The 22,563-nt window shown below is 65.7% G+C and overlaps 3 protein-coding genes and 1 long non-coding RNA gene across 17 annotated transcripts; 2 read left to right on the forward strand and 2 right to left on the reverse strand.

Annotated features, from left to right (window-relative positions):
- Positions 1-760: 760 nt before the first annotated feature.
- On the reverse strand, positions 761-14,818 carry ARHGAP9 (Rho GTPase activating protein 9). 11 transcript variants are annotated; one of them, XR_012653335.1, is made up of 24 exons: positions 14,684-14,818; positions 13,780-14,003; positions 12,961-13,089; positions 11,846-12,067; positions 11,297-11,374; positions 10,991-11,101; positions 10,858-10,919; positions 10,183-10,270; positions 9,917-10,012; positions 9,463-9,561; positions 9,245-9,362; positions 9,043-9,156; positions 8,405-8,503; positions 8,238-8,315; positions 8,058-8,111; positions 7,832-7,966; positions 7,627-7,732; positions 7,166-7,373; positions 2,569-2,811; positions 2,125-2,289; positions 1,959-2,023; positions 1,493-1,565; positions 1,275-1,321; positions 771-945 (listed from the first exon to the last, which is right to left on the reverse strand). XR_012653335.1 is itself a non-coding variant. In XM_075049353.1 (18 exons), exons 2-18 carry the CDS (start codon positions 13,951-13,953, stop codon positions 7,193-7,195), a joined length of 2,133 nt encoding a protein of 710 aa, XP_074905454.1. In that variant the 5' UTR covers positions 13,954-14,003; positions 14,684-14,818; the 3' UTR covers positions 6,729-7,192. The 11 variants fall into 11 exon arrangements, 1 of the variants encoding a protein (XP_074905454.1); XR_012653327.1 differs by having other exon boundaries at positions 1,493-1,848; positions 12,961-13,151; positions 13,653-14,003; XR_012653332.1 differs by having other exon boundaries at positions 772-945; positions 11,855-12,067; positions 12,961-13,151; positions 13,653-14,003.
- Positions 2,990-6,896, forward strand: LOC142040926 (uncharacterized). Its single transcript, XR_012653336.1, has 3 exons — positions 2,990-3,682; positions 5,537-6,542; positions 6,677-6,896. It is a non-coding gene; the product is annotated as an uncharacterized LOC142040926 (long non-coding RNA).
- A 793-nt stretch (positions 14,819-15,611) lies between the features above and the next one.
- Positions 15,612-20,804, forward strand: MARS1 (methionyl-tRNA synthetase 1). 4 transcript variants are annotated; one of them, XM_075049348.1, is made up of 22 exons: positions 15,612-15,766; positions 15,878-15,968; positions 16,060-16,138; positions 16,222-16,356; positions 16,505-16,580; positions 16,679-16,851; positions 16,943-17,067; positions 17,206-17,322; positions 17,418-17,621; positions 17,777-17,978; positions 18,075-18,149; positions 18,231-18,401; positions 18,491-18,586; positions 18,683-18,800; positions 19,041-19,254; positions 19,334-19,465; positions 19,572-19,676; positions 19,756-19,939; positions 20,043-20,114; positions 20,221-20,247; positions 20,377-20,466; positions 20,545-20,804. In XM_075049348.1, the coding sequence occupies exons 1-22, from the start codon at positions 15,658-15,660 to the stop codon at positions 20,695-20,697; spliced, it is 2,748 nt and encodes a 915-aa protein (XP_074905449.1). In that variant the 5' UTR covers positions 15,612-15,657; the 3' UTR covers positions 20,698-20,804. The 4 variants fall into 4 exon arrangements, with proteins under 4 accessions (XP_074905449.1, XP_074905451.1, XP_074905452.1 ...); XM_075049350.1 differs by having other exon boundaries at positions 16,955-17,067; XM_075049351.1 differs by lacking the exon at positions 20,221-20,247.
- DDIT3 (DNA damage inducible transcript 3) lies at positions 20,760-22,195 on the reverse strand. Its single transcript, XM_075049360.1, has 4 exons — positions 22,094-22,195; positions 21,715-21,762; positions 21,439-21,603; positions 20,760-21,349 (listed from the first exon to the last, which is right to left on the reverse strand). Exons 3-4 carry the CDS (start codon positions 21,577-21,579, stop codon positions 20,942-20,944), a joined length of 549 nt encoding a protein of 182 aa, XP_074905461.1. The 5' UTR covers positions 21,580-21,603; positions 21,715-21,762; positions 22,094-22,195; the 3' UTR covers positions 20,760-20,941.
- Between the last annotated feature and the right edge of the window lie 368 nt (positions 22,196-22,563).

Here is a 22,563-nt window from a genome sequence, read left to right on the forward strand (position 1 = left end):
CCGGGGAATGGAAGCGGGGGGGGAACCTTGTTTTTGGTGAGGGACAACCTGGTGCAAAACTCATCCTGAGTAGATCCAGCCATGGGGCTGCAGCCCCCTCAAACCAGAGGTGATGGGGGGCAGAGGGACCCCCAGCATGCAGAGCGGGCACTGGGGACGGAGCCCTGGCTGCATCCCCTCACGCCAGCCCTGTCCCCCCAGCGCGGGGGCTTCCCTGGCGTGGGGGCCACCTCTGGCCCTGGTGGGTTTGAGCCTGGGGGCAGTTGCTGGGCCGTGATCTTGTGGGGATGGCGGAGGCGGGGTGGGATGGCCGCCAGGACTGGGGTGAGCACTGGAGGGACGCGGGCTCCTCTGGAGGGACAGGCCAGCACAAGGAGGACGGCAGTTGCCCTTTAGGTGAGGGAGCAGCTGGAGAGCGTGGAGCTCTGCCTGGGGGAAGAGCAGAGTGAGGGTGACTGAGGGCTCCTGGGGAAGGACTAAAGAGCAGGCAGAGAAGGTGAGGCCCTCAACGGCCAAGCAGGAGCAGCCTCATGTTCGTGGGCCCTGGTCCTCCTGGGGGATTTCGGAGAGACCTGCTGGAGGGACGGCACAGCAGGACATAACCAGCCCAGGAGGCTCCTAAGGGCACCGACGACAACGGCCTCCCCTTCTAACAGCGAGGCCTCTCCCCTTCTTGTCAGTCAAGGGCCCTTGCGCATGGCTTCAAAGCCATCTTTACGTGGTGGTTTTTCTTAGGTAACATAGACAAGGTGCCGCGCTTGTCCTACAATCACAGGTTTCTTTATTCTCGTTCTAGTTTGATTTCAAGAGAACGGGGACCTCCCTGGGCAGCTCCCAAAGGCATCTGTCAGCTTTGGGGGCAGGACTCCATCGAGGATGTCCCTCTTCAGGAAGACCAAGAGGAGGAGGATGATCTGCAGGAAGGCGAGGAACAGCAAAAATCTCCTGCGGGACAGGAGAGGGGTCAGGCAGAGCTGGGAGTAAATTTGTCTCGGCTCTTGACAACCACCCTCTTTGAACGCCACCGTGGGGCCTCGCACCGTGCTGGGCACAACACACCCTGCTCGGGACTGGTTGAGGCTCTGCTGTACCTCTTCCCAGTGGGCCCCCCCCAAAATCCCCCGCTATGTGCCGCCCGAGCAAGGAAGAAAAGAAATCCTGAACTACTTCATCCCTGACAAGTCCAAACCTGCCCAGTGCCCTTGGACCAGCGGCACGGGCATCCCACTGCGTAGGGAAGAGCCCCGGCACTCCGAGCCCCCGGAGCAACTCACCTCAGCCAAGAAGCGATCTTATGCCTCCTCGACGCCAGCTGCTCCTCCTACAAGCCAAGGCACACAGGGACATGCGTTGGGGTGCGTGAGGCAGCTGAGGTCTGGGGGCTCAGACCCCCTCCCTCGTCCCTGCTGAGATCAGTGAGGGCCCCCGTGTCCCCTGGGCACAGTGCAGACCCTTCCCTCCCCAAGGCCCACAGCGGGGTTGTCTGTCCTACCAGCCGCACATCCACCACCTCCTGCAGCAGGCTCTTGCCTGCCACGTCCGCCTGCGCCGCCGTCTTCCCCCTGCTACGGACACCACGGGGTTTGGGCTGTGAGAAGAGACCTTGGCCAGCATGGTGATCCCCTGGGTGGCCAACAAACAGGGAGCCAGGGTGCTGCCCAGCCTCTGCTGGGGCTGGCACCAGGCACCCCCGGCATCCCAGCCCCGCACAGACCCACCCCAGGCCCGGAGGGCACGGAGGAGAGCCTGGGAGCTGCTCGGAGTTGTGCAGAGCTGCTGCCAGGAGTCCCGAGTTGCTCAGTGCTGTTTTGAGCCGCTCAGACAATTCAAAGGGCTCTCCAGAGCAGGCTGGAGGAGCCAGGAAGATGTCTGTGAGCAGCAGAGGCCTGCCCAGTGCTGCTCAGCAACCCCCCCGACCCCCCGCCCCAGATTTCAGTCAGGGCCCCGTTGCCACTCACAAAGCTGTTGGCTCCTGGAGGCCTTGCTGCCTCTCCAGCAGGTGCTGGAGCTTGTTCCTCAGCAGCTGGAGAAGCAAAGGGCCTGGTTAAGAATCCATGCCATGCCTCCTCTGCGGGGGGTTCCCCCACAAACGTGTTGAGCCCCCGTGCCTCCTGTCCCCAGTACCTCATTGATCTGGGCCTCCTCCTGCAGAGCTTCTACCGCCTCCGACCACTGCTCCCTCTGCCGAGCCAGCGCGGGACGTCGCAGGGAGCCATGCGCGGGAAAGGGCACCTTCTGCACCACTTCCAGGCTTGCAGCTGCGTCCCTCTTGGCCATTTCCAAGTGCTTCTGCGAGAGAGGAGGGGAGGAGGAGGAGAAGCCGTCAGGGCACCGGGACACTCCCCAAGCGCGCTCCCCTCCGGCTCCGCTCGGGCACTGCCTCTGCCCTCGCGTCCCCTCTCCTTCCCAGCCCTGCAGGCAGACAGAGGGACCCCCAGGCCCGACTCCGGACACGGGCCTGAGCAACTGGCTCTGGGCGACCCCAGCTGAGCAGGGGCACTGGAAGCCACCAGATCATCTCCAGAGGTCCCTTCCAACCTCAGCCAGACTACGCTTCTGTGAACTTGCCTTCATCTGGGCCATCTGCCTCTCCAGCCGCTGGAGCTCCTGGCTGTTCTTTTCCAAGCAGCGTGCCACGACACAATTCCAACATGACGAGCTGCACGCAGGCACCCTCTTCCCGAGGTGTTGGGGGCACCAGCGACTGATGGGGAGAGAAGGAGCTCCCCCATCCCTGCTGTGCCAGGTGCCCGCGTGGGGTCCGTGAAGCTGCTCTGCCCCCACTGGCCTCTCCCCCGTCAGGGCCTTCCGCTGCATGGTGGACAAAGGACAGGTCGATTGCGAGTCTCCTCTCAACTCCTGCCCAACAGCTCCGAGGCTCTCCCCGGAATGCTCCCCCGCCTCTGGCAGCAGCCCCTTTTATACCCGCCGGGGTGCCGATGTCACAGGCCCCAGGTGACGTCACAGAGACACAGTCATCACTGTCCACTGTGACATGGCCGCCAACTCCCTGGGCTGGTGCCAAGAGCTGACCTGGGGCTCGGCCGCAGCCACTGGGGAATGGGGCATCACTCTTAGCCCACCGGCGGGAGCGACCGTGGGCACCGCTTGCCAGCGTCTCCCTGGGGGGGTTTGCCGGTTCCTCCACCACCCGGCTGCCGCCGCTGCCCACCCCGGGACCGAGCAGGAGCCAGGCTGCGTATGTAGTCCCAGCAGACGCTCAGACAGACGTGCATGCACCACGAGTGTGCACATGTGCACGGGCGGGCACACCACATGGGCTCCAGCGTCCAGCGCCCACCAGGATCCAGGATCCAGCATCCAGCCCCAGGGGGGAACAAGAGCCCAGGAAGGGGAAGAAGGAAGACTAGCCCTCTGCTCTAGCCCACGCAGACACCATGCTTGCAGGCTCCCAAGAGGAATGGGGTCTCTCAACGGCTCAGAGAGCAGCAGGTGCTGTCATGCGAAGGGACACCAGGAGGACAGAGTCGGGGCATGCGGCAGGCAGGCAGTGACCCCCACGCTTCGGCTGTGGCCCTTCGAGCAGCTGTGTGCAGCGGCATCGCATTTGGGAGGTGGCAGCCCAGGTCGCTCCAGCCACCATCCGACAGGGCCTTTCCCCTCGGCAGCGAAACCTGCGAGCGGCTGGAGAAGCCAGCAGGGAGCAACCAGGGCTGTGCCGGTGGGTGGCTGTGGGTCAGCAGGGACAGGGCCACCGGCTAGGAGATTGCTGAAATGCGCCCCGTGAGAATGGGTGCAACCGGCCACAGGGCCAGCCAGCTCCACTGGGGATGGGGACAGGCGGCCCCAGCGCTGTGGGGCCATGAAGGATGGCAGTCTGGGGAGGGGGGGGAGACCGGGGCCCTGGGAGGAAGGGAGGGAGGCCTGGGGGGCTTTGGGTGATAAGGTTTGCCACCTTGCATGTAAATGTGTCCCTGGCTGCTGGAGTCTGAGTAATCTCAGACAGGCTCACAGGGGTTGGCCTGCATGGTGCGAAACGGTTGCCAAAAAGGCACAGTAAAAATTCCGTGGGACCCCAGCCCATGCGGTGCACCCCGGCGTGTCCCCACACGGAGAGGCAGGGAGCCGGGGGGATCAGCACAGCACGGGGTGGGAGCACCCAGAGCAGCGAGCCCCGGCCAGGGGGGGCCACGGCTCCAACTCCCCCCTGTCCCCCACCAGGGGCACACAGGGCCCCGCGTTCCCCCCACCTCGGTGAATACAATCATATTCATATTCTCACCATATGTGAGCCACTCCAGTGCACAGCCCCTCATCCCCACTTGCCCCACAGTGACGTCCCTGCCCAGGGCCACAGATCACACAGCATTACAGAAGGGTGGTGGTGGGAAGGGACCTCTGGACCATCTGGTCCAACCCTCATGCTCAGGCAGGGCCACTTAGAGCCAGTTGCCCAAGACCATGTGCAGGTATCTTCCGAATATCAAGGATGGAGACTCCACCGTCTCTCTGGGCAACCTGTGCCAGTGCTTGGTTGCGCTCACAGTAAAAAAGTGCTTCCTAATGATCGGGGGGAACCTCCTGCGCTTCAGTTTGTGCCCATGGCCTCTGGTCCTGGCACTGGGCACCACTGAGAAGAGCCACCCCTGGTACCGCCGGTACCACTCTACACCTGTTCTTAAATCCTTACTGGGGTGGGGACTATGCCAGGGGGCTTTGCCCTTGGACAAGGAAGGCTGTGGGAGGCAGAATTGGGGGGGGCACAGCTTATCTGGGTGTTGCAGAGTAGGAGACCTCTGGGACCCCCTCATTCCGTGGGATGGAGCCCACGTGATGCCAGGGCACAGCTTGCATGGGATGGTTATGCAAAGGGATGGTCTGTGGGGTGGCATCAGACTCCCTCCACCCCAATTGCAGGGGGGATTGGACACTTCTCCAATACCACTCTGTGCCTGCCTGGTATGGGGCAGAGCAGCTGGTCTTCCGGGAGGGAACTCGCACTTTGGGGCCCGTGAGAAGAGCGGGCTCTTTTGCGAGGGTGCGTGTGCAAGAGCATGCATACGAGAGTGTGTGCGCGAGGGGTCACGCGCAGATGAGGCAGCAGGAGTGGGGCTTGAGTGTCCCTGGAGGGGAGAGGGTCTTGCGAGTGCACTGGGGGCTCCCAACCTCTTTCACACCCCTTCGCCATACCCAGTGTCCCAGGCTAGCTCCAGGCCCAAGTCCTTGTGGTACCCTTTGCCTGTGGGGCTGAGGGGGCACTGCTGCACCCCCCCGACACGAGGTGTGACCCGAGCAGGGTGGGGGTCCCCTGGTGGTAGGGGCTGCTGGCCTTGGGCGCTTTCTCACCTGCAGATGGGGAGCCTGGGGCGGGCAAGGGCTGGATACAGGAGCTGAGCTCTACCTGTGCCCTCTGTCACCCCGGGGTGATCCAGGGGTGCTTCTCCCTGGGATGAGGGTGAGGGCAGCAGGGGAAGGAGGTATCGGGGGGTGCCCAGGGGTTTAGGTGCTGGGGATTCGGGCTGTCTGTCCATCTCCACCATCACTGCCTTTGACTACCTGCTTCCTTCTGCTCCAGCTCTGACACCTGACAATGCCACCGAGAATGGGCCAAGCCAGGTTGTTGTCCTCCCAGCACCCCAAGCTGTCCTGGGCAGAGCCCTGCTCTCAGCACCCGAGGTCTATGAGGAAGGGGCACCTGGGAGCCCCCTACCCAGCCAGGTATGCTGAGGGGTGCAGGGCTAGGGGAGCTGTGTGGTGGTCAGCGGGGTCCCTGAGCTGCTGTCTCGTTGCAGGCGGGGAGTTGGGGCAGGGAGGACGGGGTGATGCTTCCCCTGTGCCTGGTGTGGGAAAAACCAAGTCCTGGCACCATATGCACATCCACAGTCGTGAGCCCACATCACCCTGCCCCGTATTGTGCATCCATCACCTCTGTACCCTCCCTTCCCTCACTCTGAGCCTGTCTGAGACTCATAGCATGAGGTCCCCATTCCCTAAAAAACCCCATCCCCTACACCCTTTTCTGCCCCTGGGCCACCCCCCAACCCCTGCCCAGTGCCTTTGAACCACTCTCCTCCAGGCAAGCAGCCCTGCTGTTGTGCTGACTGCTAGAAATGCTTCTCCCACTCCAGCTCCTACACCACCCACCTGCACACCTCCTGGTGTCTCCTGGGACACCCTCCACCCCCTGGGACCCCCACCTAGCCCAGGATGGGACCCTGGCACTGGGATGCCTGGGGGTTGCTAAGGCTATATGACACAGGCACCAGCCACCACTCAGAGCCAGGGCTGCCCTGTCACACCAGCGGACCCCCCCCGGGCATCAGTGCGTCCCTCCCAGACCCTGATGAGCCTCTGGATCAGTCCCTGCCCAAAGCAGGGCTGGTGTCTCCCTGGGAGCCCCCTGGGATCCAGCTGTACCCCCCCGGGTTCTGTGCCTCCCAAGTCTCCTGTGTCTCCCCTTCTGCCTCTTCTTGCCTGGAGCTCTTGGGCCCCTGCCTGCCCTCTACCTCCTGCCTGCCCTGGACCAAGAACAGATCCAGTGGACACTGCTGCCTGGGAACTGGGAGTTGCTGGTACAACTGGTGAGCAGGAGTCTGGGGGACACACAGGGATGGGAACTGGGAAACTGGGAGACACAGGGAGGCCCTGGGAGGGATGGTGACCCTGATGGGGCATTTTGACAGCTCCCATAGACACTGACTGTTGCTTCCTGCAGGCAGGAGTCCTGGTGGTGGTGGCCACCTTGTGGTCTGCAGGGGCTGGTGGCGGCTGCAGCAGTGTGCAGGCACCCCAGGGCACTCCCCAGAGAGACACCCAGCCCTGGTATGGCCGGATTCTGCTCTGGCACTGGCTTTGCCAGCAGAGCCGGGGGCCTTTCCTGGGGGGGATCTGATGGCAACAGATATGTATTTAATGAATGGTGGAAATAAATCAGCACTGTAATGACCTTGGGGAGGTGTACGGGGCACGGCAGGGGGCAGAGAGAAGGGCATTTGGGGGCTGCCATATGCGTGGATGATGACGTTCTCTGGGGAGGCAGTGGGAGATGGGTGGCTCTTGGTGCCACAGATGCCCCCAACCCTGGTCAGAGCAGGAGGTACTGCTGGTCCCAGGGAAGGTGCCTGTTTACTGCAGAGTTGAAGGTACATGGGGCAGGGAGGACTGGGGGGGCAGGAAGGGGCACTGACAGCCAGAGCACCCATACCTGACTTGGGGGGGCAGGGGACCAGGCTCAGGGGGGCGCAGGGAAGATGCGGTCAAAGTGTGCCAGCAGCAGCTCCACGGCCTTGTTCTGCTGGGCCATGCCCGCCGCCAGGCTGCCCGGCTCCCGCTCCGGCCGCAGCAGTGTTGGCCCAAACACGATGCCGATGTTCTGGCGTGTCATGCGGTTGACATCTACCCGCTCCATCACCCTGGGAATGTGCAGGGTTGGAGGGTGGTCCCATGCATGTCATCCGCCCAGGCCTCCCTCCATCACCCCTGGGGGTCCATGTGCCAGGGCTTCATCACTGGCATGCCCTGATCCTTCCCCCACCTCCCCGGCATACCAGGGCCACCCTATATGCCCCGCAGCTACCCCATACTACCCCATAGCCCATCCATCTGTGGGGCAGCTCTAAGCCCATTCCACAGCCAGCCCCAGCCCAGGAGTGGCCCTCCCCTTACCGGCAGAGGTGAGCCAGGAGATAGCGCAGGGTGGCATAGTTGGCGGGGGGCAGGCTCTTCACCAGCTCAGCCACCCGCTCCACCTGCTCCTGGGGGTCCGGCAGCTCTGGGGGGGAAACACAGCAGTCAGACACAGTGGCCCCCCTACCCCCCAGCACCCATATCCTGGGGATGCCAATGGAGAGCACTGCAGGGGGGCACTTACTGACAGCTTCAATGAAAGGGTTGAAGAACTCGTAGGGCACTAGGGGCTCGGGCAGCTCCCGGAAAAAAAGCTTGAGGGCACCGGTCACCACGTGGACATCGCTCCACTCGGGGTCTGCCAGGCTGAGTCGCTCCTCTGGGAGGAACAGGGGAAGTCAGCTTGCGCCTGGGCCCCCCAAGGCCCCAGCACCGCCAGGGCCACCCCCTGCCCAGCCACCCCAGCTGACCTTGGCACAGCTGCTCGGGGAAGACATAGCGTCCGTCCGAGGTCACGGCTCGCTCTGTGGGGACAAAGGAGGGTTCATGGGGGGAGAAACCGCCTTCCCATATCCGTGGGCATATGCTCCAACACAGTTCCCCTGTCCCCTCCCCAGCACCCCCATCCTGTGCCCCTCCAGTCTCCTCACCCCGGTCCACGGCAAAACGCAGCTTCTGGATCACAGACAGGTTCCCATTGACCCGGTAGATCCCGTCAACATCAAGGCCTGGGGACAATGATGGGGGCGAGACATGGTGGGGGAAGTCCGTGCCAGCTGGGGGGGGCATGCTGCCTTGCCGGCTGGGACGACCCTACCTCTCTCCTCAACGGCCTCCACACAGAGCCGGACGAAGCGGGGCACTGTGGTGCTCTCCCGCTGGCACAGGGCATCCAGGCGGCACCCGAACACCTGGTCTGGGAGAGGGCTGCGCTGGGGCAAACTGGGATGGGGGAGCACTGGGACTTGGTGGGGGGCAAATGGGACTGGGAGCGGGGTACAGGGACCAGGAGGGAATGCTGAGGACTGGTAGGGTGGTGGTGAGGGCAGGGACGGACACCAGGACTGGGAGAGGACACTGGGACCAGGAAGGGATACTGGACTGGAGGGAGACACTGGGACCGGTGGGTGCCCAGAGACCGAGGGGGGGATTCTGGGACTCGGGGCGGGGGGTGAAGGAGAGACACTGGAATCAGGAGGGGGACAGGGACCAGGAAGGGATGCTGGGACTTGGGAGGGACACTGGGACCCATGGGTGCACAGGGACTCAGGGCAGGAACACTGGACGGGGGGGAGGCACTGGGACCCACTGGGGACAGGCAGCCAAGGCTCAACAGCTCTCAGGCACCCTCTTCCTCTCCCACTTTGGGGGCAGAGGGAGGCTGTGGGAGGGTTTGGGGAGGTCCCGAGGGTGTGGTGGGACTTGGCAGGAGGTCCCACAGCTGGGGAGTCCCACCTCGAATGAGCCCCTTCTCCTGCAGGCTCTGGAGCGGGGGCCGCTTGACGATGAAGCGCCTCAGCTTGCTCTTCACCCGCTTCTTCTCTGAAGCATCGGGGGTGTGGGGGGCACCTGGGGGCACAGTGGGCCCAGAGTGCGGTCATGGTCACAGTCACACTAGCCCCGAGGCCTGCTCCCCCCCTCAGCCCCCCAGCCCTACCTGGAGCCCTGGCCCCCTCAGTGACCCGTGGTGCCTCGTCCTCGTCCCCGCTGAGCTCCCCCCCGGTGTCCCCACGGTGCAGCCAACCCACAGGCACGTCCACAGGGTTCTCCAGGTCCTGCGGGAGGGCGGCAGGGTGGTCAGGGGTAGTTGGGGATGCCAACAGGGCTGGGGGGCAGCCATGGGGCACTGCCTCCTCGCCCCCTCCAGGCACTCACCAGCCGGCGGATGACCCCCCGGATAGCCCGGGACCACTCCTGGATGGTGGCCTCTTGGTCTGACTGCAGCAGGAACTCGTTACCCGTCACAGTGCGGAGCTGGCAGGGGGGGCAGAAGGATGGGGGGGGGGGCAGAGACCCCTGGGGACCCCTACAGGGGCCAGGGGGACCCAGGCACTCCAGGGGTGCCCTACTCCCTCCCCAATGGTGGGCTCCAGGGGTGCCCCTAACCCAAGGGGTGTCCCTATGCGCCCCACCCACACCCCAAGGGAGTATATGAGTGGCACCCCTTTATCCCATTTTGGGGGTTCCTGTACATGCTGGGCTGTGCGGTCCCCTTCTCCATGGGCTGCATTTAGGAGGATCCCTTTGATGCTCGGACCGTTACAGAGAGCCCAGGGCTGTGCACTTGAGGCACTCCCACATCCAGAGCCTGGGGTCCCAACCCACTCACATGGATGACGTTCTTCTTGCTGGAGAGGTCACGGGCCCAATCCAGGGCAGCCCCTCGCAAGTCCACGCTGCTCTCCGGGCAGCTGCTGGCAGGGCACTGGGGGGGGCACCAGGCATCACAGGTGTCCTGTCCCCCTTGTGTCTCCACAGCACCCCATATTCCTCCACAGCCCTCTCTGCCTGCTGTCCCCACTGTCCCCCCCCATACCTCCCCACGCTCTGGCATGCCCCCACTCTCCCAGCCCACCCCCGTGCCCCCTCACTCACCCAGGCAGTGGGTGCCGGCCCCTTGGACTCCTTGTAGAAGATGAGGCTGTTCCCGGCCAGCACCACCCAGGAGACCCCCCAGCTCTTCCTGGGGGCAGCAGGTGAGGGACACCCCCAAACCCTCCCCAGCCAGGGCTGGGGGCAGGCTTGGGTGCCCCCTGCCCTAGCAGATCCCCACACAGGCCCCAGGCATCATTTGGGCGCTGGCAGCACCCCAGATCGGCTCCCTCACCCCCAGCCTGGCACGGCCAAAAGTGCTTTTGTGTGCCAGGGACATCGCTTGTCTGGAGCCCCTCAGCTGTGAAGAGTCATGGGCCAGGCTGGGCTGCCCCCCCCCCCCCACTGGAATGCCCGCCCCCAGCTGGCACAGCCCCACCTGGCATAAACTCGCCCCTACCCAGGCTGGCATGGCCCCCTCAGCTCGGCAAAACCCCTCTGCTCAAGCGGGGACCCCCCAAAAAACTGGCACGCCCCCCCCAGACTGACAGAGAGCCCTTGCTTCAATATGGGCCTCCCCAAGCCTGGCACAGCCCCCTGCACCAGGACCACCCCCCCACCCCCCCGGGACCCCAACCTGTCACAGCCCCCCTGGAGCAGGACCACAGCCCCCTGGCACCAGGAACCCCCTCCCAGGACCCCAGCCTCGACCAGCCCCCTCCCCACCCCAGCTCCCACCTGAGTTTCCTTCCACCCTCAGCGATCTTGGTCCTGTTGAGCTGCCCGGCCTTCTGCACCTCCTGTGAGGACAGGATCAGTGCCGTCCCTGCCACCCCCCCCCCAATGCCCCCTGACCCCCGAGGTAACTCACAGTGGGCAGGGTGGGGATGCAGGGTGGGGGCTTGGCTGGGGCCAGGGAGGTCTGGGGGGCTGCTGCCTGGTCCTCCAGGCTGTGGTGGGCGAGGGTCCGGCCGTGGCTTACCTGCTGTGGGGGGAGAGCATGGGGGGGCACAGCCCAGGCCCTCTGTGGTGCCCCTCCCCATACCCTTCCCAGTGCCCCCCGTTATCCATCCATGCCTTGATCCCCCTCCCGTACCACCCGGTGTCCCCCCATCCTCCCTCCTCTCCATCCCTCTCCCATCCTGCCCGCTCCCTGTGCCCCTGTCCCCCATCTCACGGTGCCACCGGGAACCCCAGCATCCCTGGAGCTCCAGCATGCCGCGGTCCTGGGGGGCTCGGCGGGGGGGGGCAGGCCCTGCAGGGGACACAGGAGACATGGGTCAGCCTCAGGGGATGGCATAGCCCGGACCCCAAGGACGGGGCCCTGCGCAGCAATTAGCGCTGGCACTAACTGCCAGCAGCCCAGTGGGACTGTGCCAGGGAGACGGAGGGGGACCTGGAGAGCACTGGGGGAGTCAGAGGGGGCAGCAGTGGGGCCACACAGAGGGAGTGGGAGGGAAGATATTGGGGAGATAATTTAGGAGAAACGAGGAGTCATGGGGGTCACGGTGGGGGGCACGAGGAAGATATAGTGGACCTTGAAGGACACAGGCACAAAGTGTGGTCATTGGTGGAGGGGCTAGGGGTCATGGGGAGTATGGGGGGCAGTGGGATGGATGCTGGTGGGGAAATGGGGGGACATGGGGGGGGCAGGGAGGGGTGGGGTTGTGTAGACCCAGCTGGCAGGGAGGCTGGCAGGGCCCCAGTACTCCCCACTGCTGCCCACCATGCCCACCGCCTCCCGGTGCTGCCGGGGGGGTTTCCAGGAGGTCATGCCCGTCTCGGGGTTGTAGAAGAAGCAGCGACCAGTGCTGGGGTCCAGGTGACGCTCCCAGGCTCCCAAAAGCTGGAGGGGGGGCCCGGCTGGCTTAGGTGGCTCAGCCTGGCCCCCCACCCGCTGCAGCTCCTCGAGGTTGCAGTAGATCATGGTGGCTCCTACCGGGGGCACCTGGGGGGACATATCCTAAACTCTGCGGGGGGGGGGGGGGGGGAGCACATGGACAATACCCATAGCCCCACGCTGTGCCTCCCATACCCTGCCCCCAGCCTCATTTTTTGCTCAGCCCCCCCAGCAGTGCCCCCTTGCCCTGACCCCCCCCCCCAGCCCCCCACATTCCCCCCCAGCGCCCTGCCCAGCCCAGATCAGGGTTTTGCAATCGTTTCCCCGGAACCGTTTGCCGCCCCCCCCGCGGCAGCCTCACACCCCCCGACCCGGTGCTCCCGGGCCCGGTGCCCCTCTCCCACCTGCTGCTCCCGGCCGTGCAGCACCGGTGCCCCTCGGTCCCTTCTTCCCCCCCACCCCGACCCCGGTGCGGGCGGCACAGCCCCCCCCCCCCCCCCCCCAGCACTTCCTCCGCTGCCCCACGGGCGACGAGGAAGCGGCAGCAGCGAGGGCGGGGTTGTAGGGTGCTGGGGTGCGGGGGGGGGGGTGGTTGGGGGTGCAGGTGGGTGATGCGGTGGGGGGAGGTTGGGGGTGCGGGGGGGTGCAGGTGGGCCAGGTGGGGGGGGGGGTGTGCAGGTGGGCGATGGAGCGGGGTGGGTGATGCAGAGGGGTGAGGGGTGAATTTGGGGGGGTGCAGGTAGGCAATGCAGGAGGCAAGGTTGGGGGGGTGCAGGGGTGGAGGTGGGAGGTGCAGGTGGGCAATGCAGAGGAGTGAAGTTGGGGGGTGCAGGGAGGGGATGCCGGTTGGAGACGCAGGGTGCGGGTTGAGGGAAGGAGGGTGCAAAGGCTGGGGGGGGGGGTGCGGGGATAGGGAGAACCAGTGAGGCTGCAGGGGCTCAGAGGGGAACAGGGCTGGGGGCACAGGGTATCCTTCTGGGTGCCACCCGGCTCCCACTCACCCCAGTGCCCTGGGCCAGCAGGTCCTGCTGGGACTGGCACTGTGTCGGGGCTGGGGAGGGGGTGGGCAGGGCCCCCTCTGTCAGCTGGCTGGTGCTGATGCAGCAGCCCTCGGGGGTCAGCCTGGCCTCCTGGGGGGAGGGCAGCGGTGGGCCACACAGGTTCTCCAGTGAGGGGAACTGTGGTGGCAGGCCTGGGGAAAGAGAGGAGGGTACCTACAAACTCAAAATGATACTCCAGTTTGGAGGTGGGAGGCACAGACCCCCACCCCTCGGCCCCAACCCTGTTTTCCCTAGTGTCCCCCTGCTCCTGGTACCCCCAGCCCCATGTCCCAGATGTCTCCCAGTGCCTGCAGCTCTGTGCCCCTTCCACCTCCTGCACTCCCAGCCCTTTGGCCCCCATCGTCCCTCATGGGTGTCTCCCAGCCCTGTACCCCCAGTGCCCCCTTATCCTGTGCCCTTAATGCCCCCAGCCCCGATCTTCCCCCAGCCTTGTGCACCCAGACCCACAGCCTGGGACTCCCAGTGATGTGTCCCCCAGGCCTGTACTCCCAGTGTCCCCTCATCCTGTGCCCCTAATGCCCCCAACCCCTTGCCCCCACCTCAGTGCCCCATGGCTCCATTCTCCCAGTGTCCTGCCATCCTGGGTCTGCTTGCCCCATGGCCCCAGCCCTGTGCCCTCCTGCCCCACTCACTCATGCCTGCAGGCTGGCTGGGGGGCAGCATGCTCCGTCTCCCAGCGTCACCGGGGTCCAGCTCGGCCACGTAGGTAGCAGGGACGAAGAAGGGCCGAGCCCAGCGGGGCTCGCTGGCCCGTCTCACCTGCCACCAGTCCTCGTTGGCTTTGTGGAGCAGCAGGAACTGCTCCCCAGCAGCCATGGCCACCTGCCGCCCGTCCTCAGCACGGTATGCGTAGTTGTAGAGGGCGCGGAGCACCACAGCCGGCTCGGTGCGCCGCCACCGCCGCCCCTCCAGCCGCCAGCGCCCTGGCAGCATCCTCACCCCGCTCAGGGCGCCTGGGCACGCTGCAGCCTGGTCCTCAACATCTGCAGGGCACAGGACTGGGGGTCAGGACAGATGTGCCACATTCCCCATGGCTGGCATGGCCCTGGGCTGTAGCGGAATGGGGCTGAGCAGTGCCATGGGTGGCAGCAGGGACCCTACCTGCCTGCAGGGCCAGGACAATGTTGTGCCCTGTGGCCAGGCTGTTCCTTGTGGCCGTGGATTGCCACCCAACCATGGCAATACCCCACAGCAGAAGCAGTGGAGGGACCATGTGCTGCCCCGGCTCCTGGAGCTGGGGAAGCCAATGCCCAGCCCTGGGGTAGAGGGGAATGGGGGGACGGGGGGCACCAGGGAGCTAGAGGGACTGGGCATGCTGGGGCAGCCAGGGCTCGGGGGCATGCAGGAAACCCAGCAGCTGCTGCAGCAGGAAGCAGCGAGGCTGCGGCTTCCTCACACCACACAGCACGGGGCTGGGGGGTGGTGCTGTGGGGGCCTCAGCTCCACGGTCCCATGGCTGCAGGTCCCCTGGTCCTCATCCCATGGCCCTGCAGCCCTGTGGCTCCCAGTCCCTTGGTCCCCGTGCCAAGGACCCCCAGCCCCCCCACATTCCCTGGACCCCAGCCCCACAGCCCTAGGCTCCCAGAGCTGCAGCCCTCCCCAACTCCACAGCCCTACAGCCCCCAGGCCTGCCCCCCCCCCCCCCACCTGGAGACACACTCACCATCTTCGTGGCACCGCTGTGGGGCCGGTGGGCAGGACCTGATGCCAGGACAGAGGGGTGGGGGGGCTGCCAGGGGGTGTCGGCAGAAGATGTCGGCATCCTGCCCTGCACCCAGCCAGCCGAGCACCCACGGGGGCGCGGGGATTAGAGCCCACGGCCCTGCTCGACCCCGCTCGGCTCTAAGCACCTTTCGGCTCTGCCCACGCTGTGCTGCCGGGAGGGGGGGGGTCACGCAGGGCGGGGGGGGGGGGGGAGCGAGGCAGGGCAAGCGGGGTAACGGCACTGCCCCGGGGGCGGGACGCCGGCCCGGGTTGTGTCCCACGCCGCTCCCGACACCCGCCCCCGCCTCCCTTCGCTTTCTCTACCCCACCGGGTCCTTGGGGCACCGGGGACGGGCTGTGCCCACACGGACCCCCGGTCCAGGCCAGCGACCCCCCCCCCCCAACCTGGTCCTGAGGGGGTGGCGGGTCGGGCTCGCCCGTAGCGGCGGCAGCGGGGACAACTCCCCGGGCCATGGGACGGGGCGGGACGGGGCGCCTGTGGAGCGGGACGGGGACGGGGGGGGACGGGGTCCTCCCCGGGGGAAAGCGGGAGCGGGGCACTCGGACACCGGGGGGGGGGGGGGGGAGCTGCGGGCGGGCGAGCGGAGCTGGGGCTGTTCTAGGCCCGGGGGGGGGCAGGAGGCCTGGGTCCTCGCCCACGCCCTGGAGGGAGAGGGGGGGAAGAATCGTGTGACGGGGAGCGGAGGATGCGGCGAGCGGCGGCCCCGCCCGGTGGCCACGGCAACCCCCGGCGGGCCGGCTCCCGTCGTCGCCATGGCGACCGCGCGGCCGGCGCTCTCGCGAGAGTTGAGGAAGCCGGCCGGCCACCGTCGCCGCCGCCGCGCGGGGCACGACGGGAGTTGTAGTGCGGCGGCGGGAGGGCCGCTCCCGGCGTGCCCAGCGCGCCCGGCCCCGTTGCATCAGCGCGCGGCCATGCGGCTGCGGGTGGCGGCCGGCGGCGGCCCCGCTGCCCTGAAGGTGCTGGCGGCTGCCGGGGCCGCCGCTGCCCCGGTGCGGCTCGTCTGGGGCGGCCCCCCCTTAGGTGAGACCGCCGCCCCGGCAGGGACCCCCCCCCTAGCACCGGCGATCCCCACCCCTCGGCGGGGGGACCGCCGGGCCTGACGGGCCTGCTTCCCCCCCCCCACCCCTGCAGAGCGGCCCCTCGCCCCGCTGAGCCCCCCGTGGGCGCCCGCGCTGGAGCTGGACAGCGGCACCGTCCTTTTCTCCCCCAACGCCATCTGCCAGTGAGTACGGAGTGCTGGGGGGGGGGGGCGTGGGGCACGGCCTCGCAGCCTCCAGCTCCCCCCCCCCCCCCCTCCGCCAATTCCCCCCCAGGTTCTTCTTCCTGGCCCGCGGAGAGGAGCCCACCGACCTCACCAACCAGTGGCTGGAGTGGGAGGCCACTGAGCTACAGGTGGGTGCTCCGGGGTTTGGCGGCTTCCCACCCCCGGGCCCGGCCCTACCTGACCCCTTTTCTGCCTCTTTCTGCTCCCTCAGCCGGCTGCCTCGGCTGCCCTGTACGCTCAGCTGGTGCACGGCAGGAAGGGGCTGGAGGCAGTGGAGGTCCTGGGGAAGTTGCTGGCCCACATAGAGCAGAACTTGTCCAGGAGAGGCACTGCCTACCTCGCTGGGGTGAGTGGGACTGTGGGGTGGGGGGAGCAGTGCCTCCTGAGTGGGCCCTTCTCCCTGGAGAGGTGAGCTTGCTGCTGCCTGCCCCAAGGCAGAGCCCTGAGCCTGGGTTGAGGCTGCCTCAAGGCCTGACTCTGCTTCTCTGGCCCAGGACACCAAGTCAGTGGCTGATGTGGTTGTGTGGGGTACCTTGTTCCCTGTCCTCCAGGATGAGACCAGCCTGCCAAGTAAGAATGAAATAGGGGTACTGAGGGGGAGCATTGCTTGTGTTCCTGTGATTGTAAGAATCGTGCTGCGCTTTCTCTCTTTCCCTCACTCCCCCAAGGTGAGCTGCAGGTGCTGAGGACCTGGTTCCAGAGCATGACGCTCTCGGAGGCCTGCAGGAAAGCTGCCGACTCTGTTCTGATGCCCAAGGCACTGCTGGAGTACAAGTCCTACCTGCAGAAGCAGCCTCCACCCTGCCTGGCCATGGAGAGAGCCACCAGTAACGAGCCCGAGGTGCAGCCCTGGCCCCCCGCTCAGCCCTGCCCCGGGGATGGGCCCCTGCGGGGCTGGCAGTGACAGGCATGCAGACCCTCACTGGGACTAGCATTCCCCACAGGAGGAAGAAGGTTCTGAGCCTGCCCTGACAGAGGAGGAAATCACAGCTGCTGTGGATGCCTGGGCCCGCGGTGTTACGGCACTGCCCAAGCCTTGGCAGCCTCAGAAACCCGTGTGAGTTCCAAGATGACACTGCGGCTGGCTGTCCCAGACCTCCAAGGGGCCTGGCAAGGGCTCCCAGACTGATGCCACGTTGTTCTGGGGTGGCCCTGTTGCTCTTTGTGCCTGCTCTGACTGCCCTGTCTATGCCAGGCTGCCCGTGGAGGGCATGAGGAATGTCCTGATCACCAGCGCTCTGCCCTATGTGAACAACGTGCCCCACCTCGGCAACATCATTGGCTGCGTCCTCAGTGCTGACACCTTTGCCAGGTGAGACCTGGCTGTGGGAAAGCTGCCGGGGGATCATCATGGAGGGCTGTACTGCCCCCAACAGCTGCACGGGTGTCACAGGCCCCTGCCTGTAGGTACTGCCGCCTGCGGAACTGGAACACGCTGTATGTGTGTGGCACGGACGAGTATGGCACAGCCACTGAGACCAAGGCGGTGGAAGAGGGGCTGACGCCCCAGGAGATCTGCAACAAGTACAACACCATCCATGCTGACATCTACCGCTGGTTTGACATCTCCTTTGACTACTTCGGCCGCACTACCACACCGTACCAGACCACGTGAGCGGCTGTGTCCCCCAGGGGCTCATATGGAGGGACTGGTGCTGGGGAATGTTGGGGGGAGCCCCAGCATGCCTGGCTGAGGGTACTTTATGGCTCTCCAGGGTTCCCTGGCTGATGGGGGTTGCCCCCCTGCTCTTCCTCTCCTGTCCTAGGATTGCTCAGGACATCTTCCAGCGCCTGCTGGCCCGTGGTTTCCTGCTGCAAGACACTGTGGAGCAGCTGCAGTGTGAGGACTGCCAGCGGTTCCTGGCCGACCGCTTTGTGGAGGGCACCTGCCCCTTCTGCAGCTATGAGGAGGCCCGGGGGGACCAATGTGATAAATGTGGCAAACTCATCAACGCTGTGGAGCTGAAGGTGGGACAGGATCCCTCTGGGGACCACCCCACCCCACAACCCCCCGCCAGCTCTGCCTGGAACCCTCAGCCTTGTCCTGGTTTCTCCTTCTGACAGAATCCGCAATGCAAGCTCTGCAGGGGCGTCCCTGTGGTGAAACCTACCCAGCACCTCTTCCTGGACCTACCCAAGGTGCGCTTCATCCCTGGGAGAGTGGGGAAGGGATGGGGCACCCCCTGGTACCACTGACCATCCCCGTGTGTTCCCCCACAGCTGGAGGAGCAGCTGGAGCCCTGGCTGGAGCAGTCCTGGGCCACAGGGGACTGGACAGCCAACGCTCGCTACATCACTCGCTCCTGGATCCGGGATGGGCTCAAACCTCGCTGCATCACCCGCGACCTGAAGTGGGGGACACCTGTGCCCCTTGATGGTTTCCGTGACAAGGTGGTTCCCACCTGGTCCCTTGGTTGCAGCATCTGTCCCCAGGTGCCCTGCCTGGGGGGTCCCCTGCTCACGTATCACTTTCCCCTCAGGTTTTTTACGTGTGGTTTGACGCTCCCATTGGCTACTTGTCCATTACAGCCAACTACACCGACCAGTGGGAGAGGTGGTGGAAGAACCCACAGCAGGTAGGAGCCTGGTGCTGCTGCAGGGTGGAGGCAAGAACAGAGCTGGACACCAGGGTCCACTGATGTCCCCCCCCACCTCCTCCCCCTACTTATCAGGTTGAGCTCTACAACTTCATGGCCAAGGACAATGTCCCATTCCACAGTGTCATATTCCCCTGCTCACTCCTGGGTGCTGATGACAACTACACCCTGGTGAACCACCTCATTGCTACAGGTACTGGGTGGGGGGGTCACCACACTTCCTTGCTTTACCTCAGTCCTGGGAACAGTCCAGTCTGCCCTGCATGGGCACAGAACTGCATTTGCCCTCCTTGACTTGGAAGCCCCTTTGAGTTCAGCATGAGCCTGTCGGCACTTTGACAGTGTCTCCCTGTGTTGTGGGGCTGTTCCCAGCCTGAGAGAGGGCTAGGCCCATGCTTGGGCCCCATGGTGGGGTCTCTCCTGCCCTCCCCAGAATACCTGAACTACGAGGATGGGAAGTTTTCCAAGAGCCGGGGTGTGGGAGTGTTTGGGGACATGGCCAAGGACACAGGCATCCCTGCGGACATCTGGCGCTTCTACCTGTTGTACCTGCGACCTGAAGGGCAGGACAGCACCTTCTCCTGGAGCGACCTCATGCTCAAGAACAACTCGGAGCTGCTGAACAACCTGGGCAACTTCATCAACAGGTTCTGGGACACCCTGGCGGTGGCAGGGGCCATCTCTGTCCCCAGGCTGTGCTCACGCCTGCTCCACCTCTGTCCCCAGAGCTGGCATGTTCGTCTGCAAGTTCTTTGGTGGCACCGTCCCAGACATGGTCCTGACACCAGATGACAAGAGGCTTTTGGCCCGCGTCACCCTGGAGCTGCACCAGTACCATCAGCTGCTGGAGAAAGTCCGGTGGGTAGCTGAAAGCCAGGGGCTGAAGCAGGGCTGAATTGTGTTGAGGGTGGAGGGCAGAGACCTGACCTACAGCAAGTGTTCAGTCCTCCTCTACCCCCCCCAGCATCCGTGATGCCCTGAGATGTATCCTCAGCATCTCTCGCCATGGCAATCAGTACATCCAGGTGAATGAGCCGTGGAAGCGGATCAAGGGGGATGAAAAGGACAGGTAGGGAGAGATGGAGGGATGGGGGGGGGGGGGGGCAGGGCTGGGAGCTGGCATTGACAGAGGGTTTCCTGCCCCACAGGCAACGTGCTGGCACAGTGACCGGTGTGGCAGTGAACATGGCTTCCATGCTGGCTGTCATGTTACAGCCCTACATGCCTAGCGTCAGCCTGGCCATCCAGGGGCAGCTCTGCATCCCCCCGGACTGCTTCGTCCTGAGCCACAACTTCACCTGCACCCTGCCACCTGGGCATCGTGTGGGCACTGTAGGTGACGGGGGAAATGCAGGCTGTGCCTCCCTGGGCAGTGTGTGGGTAGGATTGGGGGTGCTGGCCCTGCAGGGGTGACCCCTTTTCTTCCTGGCTCCAGGTGAGCCCCCTTTTCCAGAAGCTGGAGCATGACCAGATTGAAGCCCTGCGCAAGCGCTTCGGGGGAGGGCAGGTGAGTGGATGCTTCAGTGCCCCCACAGCTCCTCCACCTTGGACACCTCCTTGCCTCTCCACCTCTGCTTTCTGTCCCTCCTCACTTGCTGTCTCTCCTTTCCCAGCCTGAAGATCTTGCTGTAGAGCCCCAGGTGCCTCCCTGGCAGTGCCTTGTGGTGCTGCAGCAACCCACCCCTCTCCAGCATGAGGGGGGTGGTGGTGCAGAGCTCTGCCTCTGGGGGCTGGGACCAGGGCTCACACCTATTTCTGTCCTTCCACAGGCCAAACAGACCCCTCCAGCCTCAGTGACCGTCATGGCTCCAGGTGACCCCCAGCTGATCCAGGAGCTGACAGAGGAGGTGGCGAAGCAGGTGAGTGGTGCTGGGGGCTGGTCCTGTCTTGCCCTTTACCCTGCCAAACCCTTATCACCACCCCCCCCTCCGCCCCAGGGCAACCACGTTCGGCAGCTGAAGGCCAACAAAGCAGAGAAGGCCCAGGTTGACGCAGAGGTGGCAAAACTGTTGGAGCTGAAGAAGCAGCTGGCACTAGCAGAGGGCAAAAGCCCTGAAGTCCTTGTGCCCAAGGGGAAGCGGAAGAAGTAGCACCTGGCTCTGCTGTAGCTCTGGCAGCCCCAGCGCTACCCAGAAAGAAGACTGAGTGGTGCTGGCTGGTGGTTATGTGCGTGTAATAAAATGCAAAAACTATACAATCGCGTACGGAAGTGGTACCCTCCCCACAGCATCAGTCTGTGCCAGTGGGGCAGTGCCCCTCCAGTTCATGGCTGCCTCCTAGGTCCATAGGGGCAGTGGAGTCCTTGCCCCACTAGCTGTGGGGCAGCATTGGCACCTAAGCCCGGTGGAGATTCACAATGTGGTCAATGAGGGCTGCCCGTGTGCGCTCCACCTCTGCGCTGAGCCGCCGGATCTCTTCCCGGAGCTGCTCATTGTGGGCTGTCAGCTCCAGCACTCGCTGCTCGTTGGCCTGCTCCCGGCGCTTGGCCAGCTCCTTGCTTGCCACCATGCCACTGCACCTCTTCCTCTTCACCCCACACCACGCAGCTGCCCCTGCCTCATCGTCCTCTGCGCCCAGCTGGGGTGGGGAGCTCCTGCTGGAGGCTGAACCCGGCAGTCCCGCAGGCTCTGTGCCAGCTGCGCTCTCTGGCTCCAGCAGCTCAGCAGCCAGGGCAGCATCCAGCTCGCAGCCCTCTGGACCACCACCAGCTCCCCCTGTGCCCCACAGTGGAGCCAGCTCCGCCTGCAGGGAGAGAGGAGGAGCCAGCCCCTGGTGACAAGTGTCCCCTGCCTTGTGCCCCCGCCAGAGGTGTTGCTGGCTGCTTAGCTCACCTGCTCAGCCCCCCAGGGTACAGATGGCCCGTTGGGCTCTGCTGCTGCCAGCACCTCCTGCAGGTCCTGGTACCAGGCCTCCAGTTCCCAGCCAGGCAGGGCACCAGCGGGTCCCCCCGCAGGCAGCCCCTCGGCTGCCATTGTCACCTCTGGGCCAGTGCAGGGCTGTGGGGAGGAGACAGGGTGAGTCAGGGCCGGGACCCGCAGCTACGGGGCGTTGCTCCCTTGCGGGGTGCCGGTCACCGCGGGGTTCCGCCACCCCCCCACCCCCCCTACCTGCTCTCAGGTGTGGTGATCGACAAGGACGCACTTTCTCCTGGATGCCTGGGGAGCGAGAGGGACAGGATCAGACTTGTGCCCCCCCCCCCCGCCACCACCACGCGGCGGGCAGAGGGCTCCCCGGGGGTTCGGACCCCCCACCCCGCCCCCAGGGGGCACCGCAGCCGGCGGGGACGGGCGGCGACGTACCGGGCGCAGCACCCCGCCTGCCTCGCACCCTCTCCGGTGAGGGCGGCCTGCGCCCACCCCGCTCTCCGGGAACCCTGTACGTCCCTCCCACGGACCGGACGGAACGCCCCCGTTCTACCGTCGCCTCCCCCCCCCCCCCGGCCGCTACTCGGGGCTGTGCTCCTCCTCCCCCCCCGCCCCGGCGCACCTTCCTGGGCGGCCCCGGCTCCCCACGGCTCCAGCCCGAGCGCTGCCCCCCGCTCATCCTCGTCCGCATCGTCCCGCGCTGCTCCGCTCCCGCTGCGCCGCCGCCGCCCAGCGGCCCCTTTTTAAAGGCTCCCCGGCGTGACGCAACGCTCTCGCCAGCCGCAGCCAACCGACGCCCACCGCGCCGTGACGCGCGGGGCGGGGCGGGCCAATGGGAGCGGGCGGAGGGGAGGGAGGGGCGCGCGCCACCGCCCACCAGGCCCCCCGCGGGCCGCGCGCCCTGGGGTGAGTCACGCGGGAGCGGATGATGCAACGGCTGGAAACCGGCCCCGCCCCGCCTTAAAGAGACCGCGCAGCGCCGCGGCGTGGACCGAGGGGCGGCGGTCTCCTACAGCCCCGGGGGAGCCCCGGGGGAGCCCCAGAGGGCCGGCGCGGTCCCCGGCCCCACGCGGAGCTCCCGGGCCGGAGCCG

This window comes from Buteo buteo, chromosome 17 (genome assembly GCF_964188355.1).
Source record: "Buteo buteo chromosome 17, bButBut1.hap1.1, whole genome shotgun sequence".
Taxonomy (NCBI): Eukaryota; Metazoa; Chordata; class Aves; order Accipitriformes; family Accipitridae; genus Buteo; species Buteo buteo.

What these genes read in the sequence shown, in the direction of transcription:
- ARHGAP9 (XM_075049353.1), bottom strand. Translation starts at nt 13,953, where the DNA reads ATGCTGCCAGGGCGCTGGCGGCTGGAGGGGCGGCGGTGGCGGCGCACC. An exon ending in ACCGGGAGGCGGTGGGCATG is followed by an intron (nt 11,375 to 11,845) that starts GTGGGCAGCAGT and finishes TGTCCCCTGCAG; the next exon opens with GGCCTGCCCCCCCCCGCCGA. An exon ending in CCCTTTCATTGAAGCTGTCA is followed by an intron (nt 7,733 to 7,831) that starts GTAAGTGCCCCC and finishes TTTCCCCCCCAG; the next exon opens with AGCTGCCGGACCCCCAGGAG.
- MARS1 (XM_075049348.1), top strand. Translation starts at nt 15,658, where the DNA reads ATGCGGCTGCGGGTGGCGGCCGGCGGCGGCCCCGCTGCCCTGAAGGTG. An exon ending in TCTTCCTGGACCTACCCAAG is followed by an intron (nt 18,150 to 18,230) that starts GTGCGCTTCATC and finishes GTTCCCCCACAG; the next exon opens with CTGGAGGAGCAGCTGGAGCC. An exon ending in AAGGGGGATGAAAAGGACAG is followed by an intron (nt 19,677 to 19,755) that starts GTAGGGAGAGAT and finishes CCTGCCCCACAG; the next exon opens with GCAACGTGCTGGCACAGTGA.
- DDIT3 (XM_075049360.1), bottom strand. Translation starts at nt 21,579, where the DNA reads ATGGCAGCCGAGGGGCTGCCTGCGGGGGGACCCGCTGGTGCCCTGCCT. An exon ending in TACCCTGGGGGGCTGAGCAG is followed by an intron (nt 21,350 to 21,438) that starts GTGAGCTAAGCA and finishes CTCTCCCTGCAG; the next exon opens with GCGGAGCTGGCTCCACTGTG.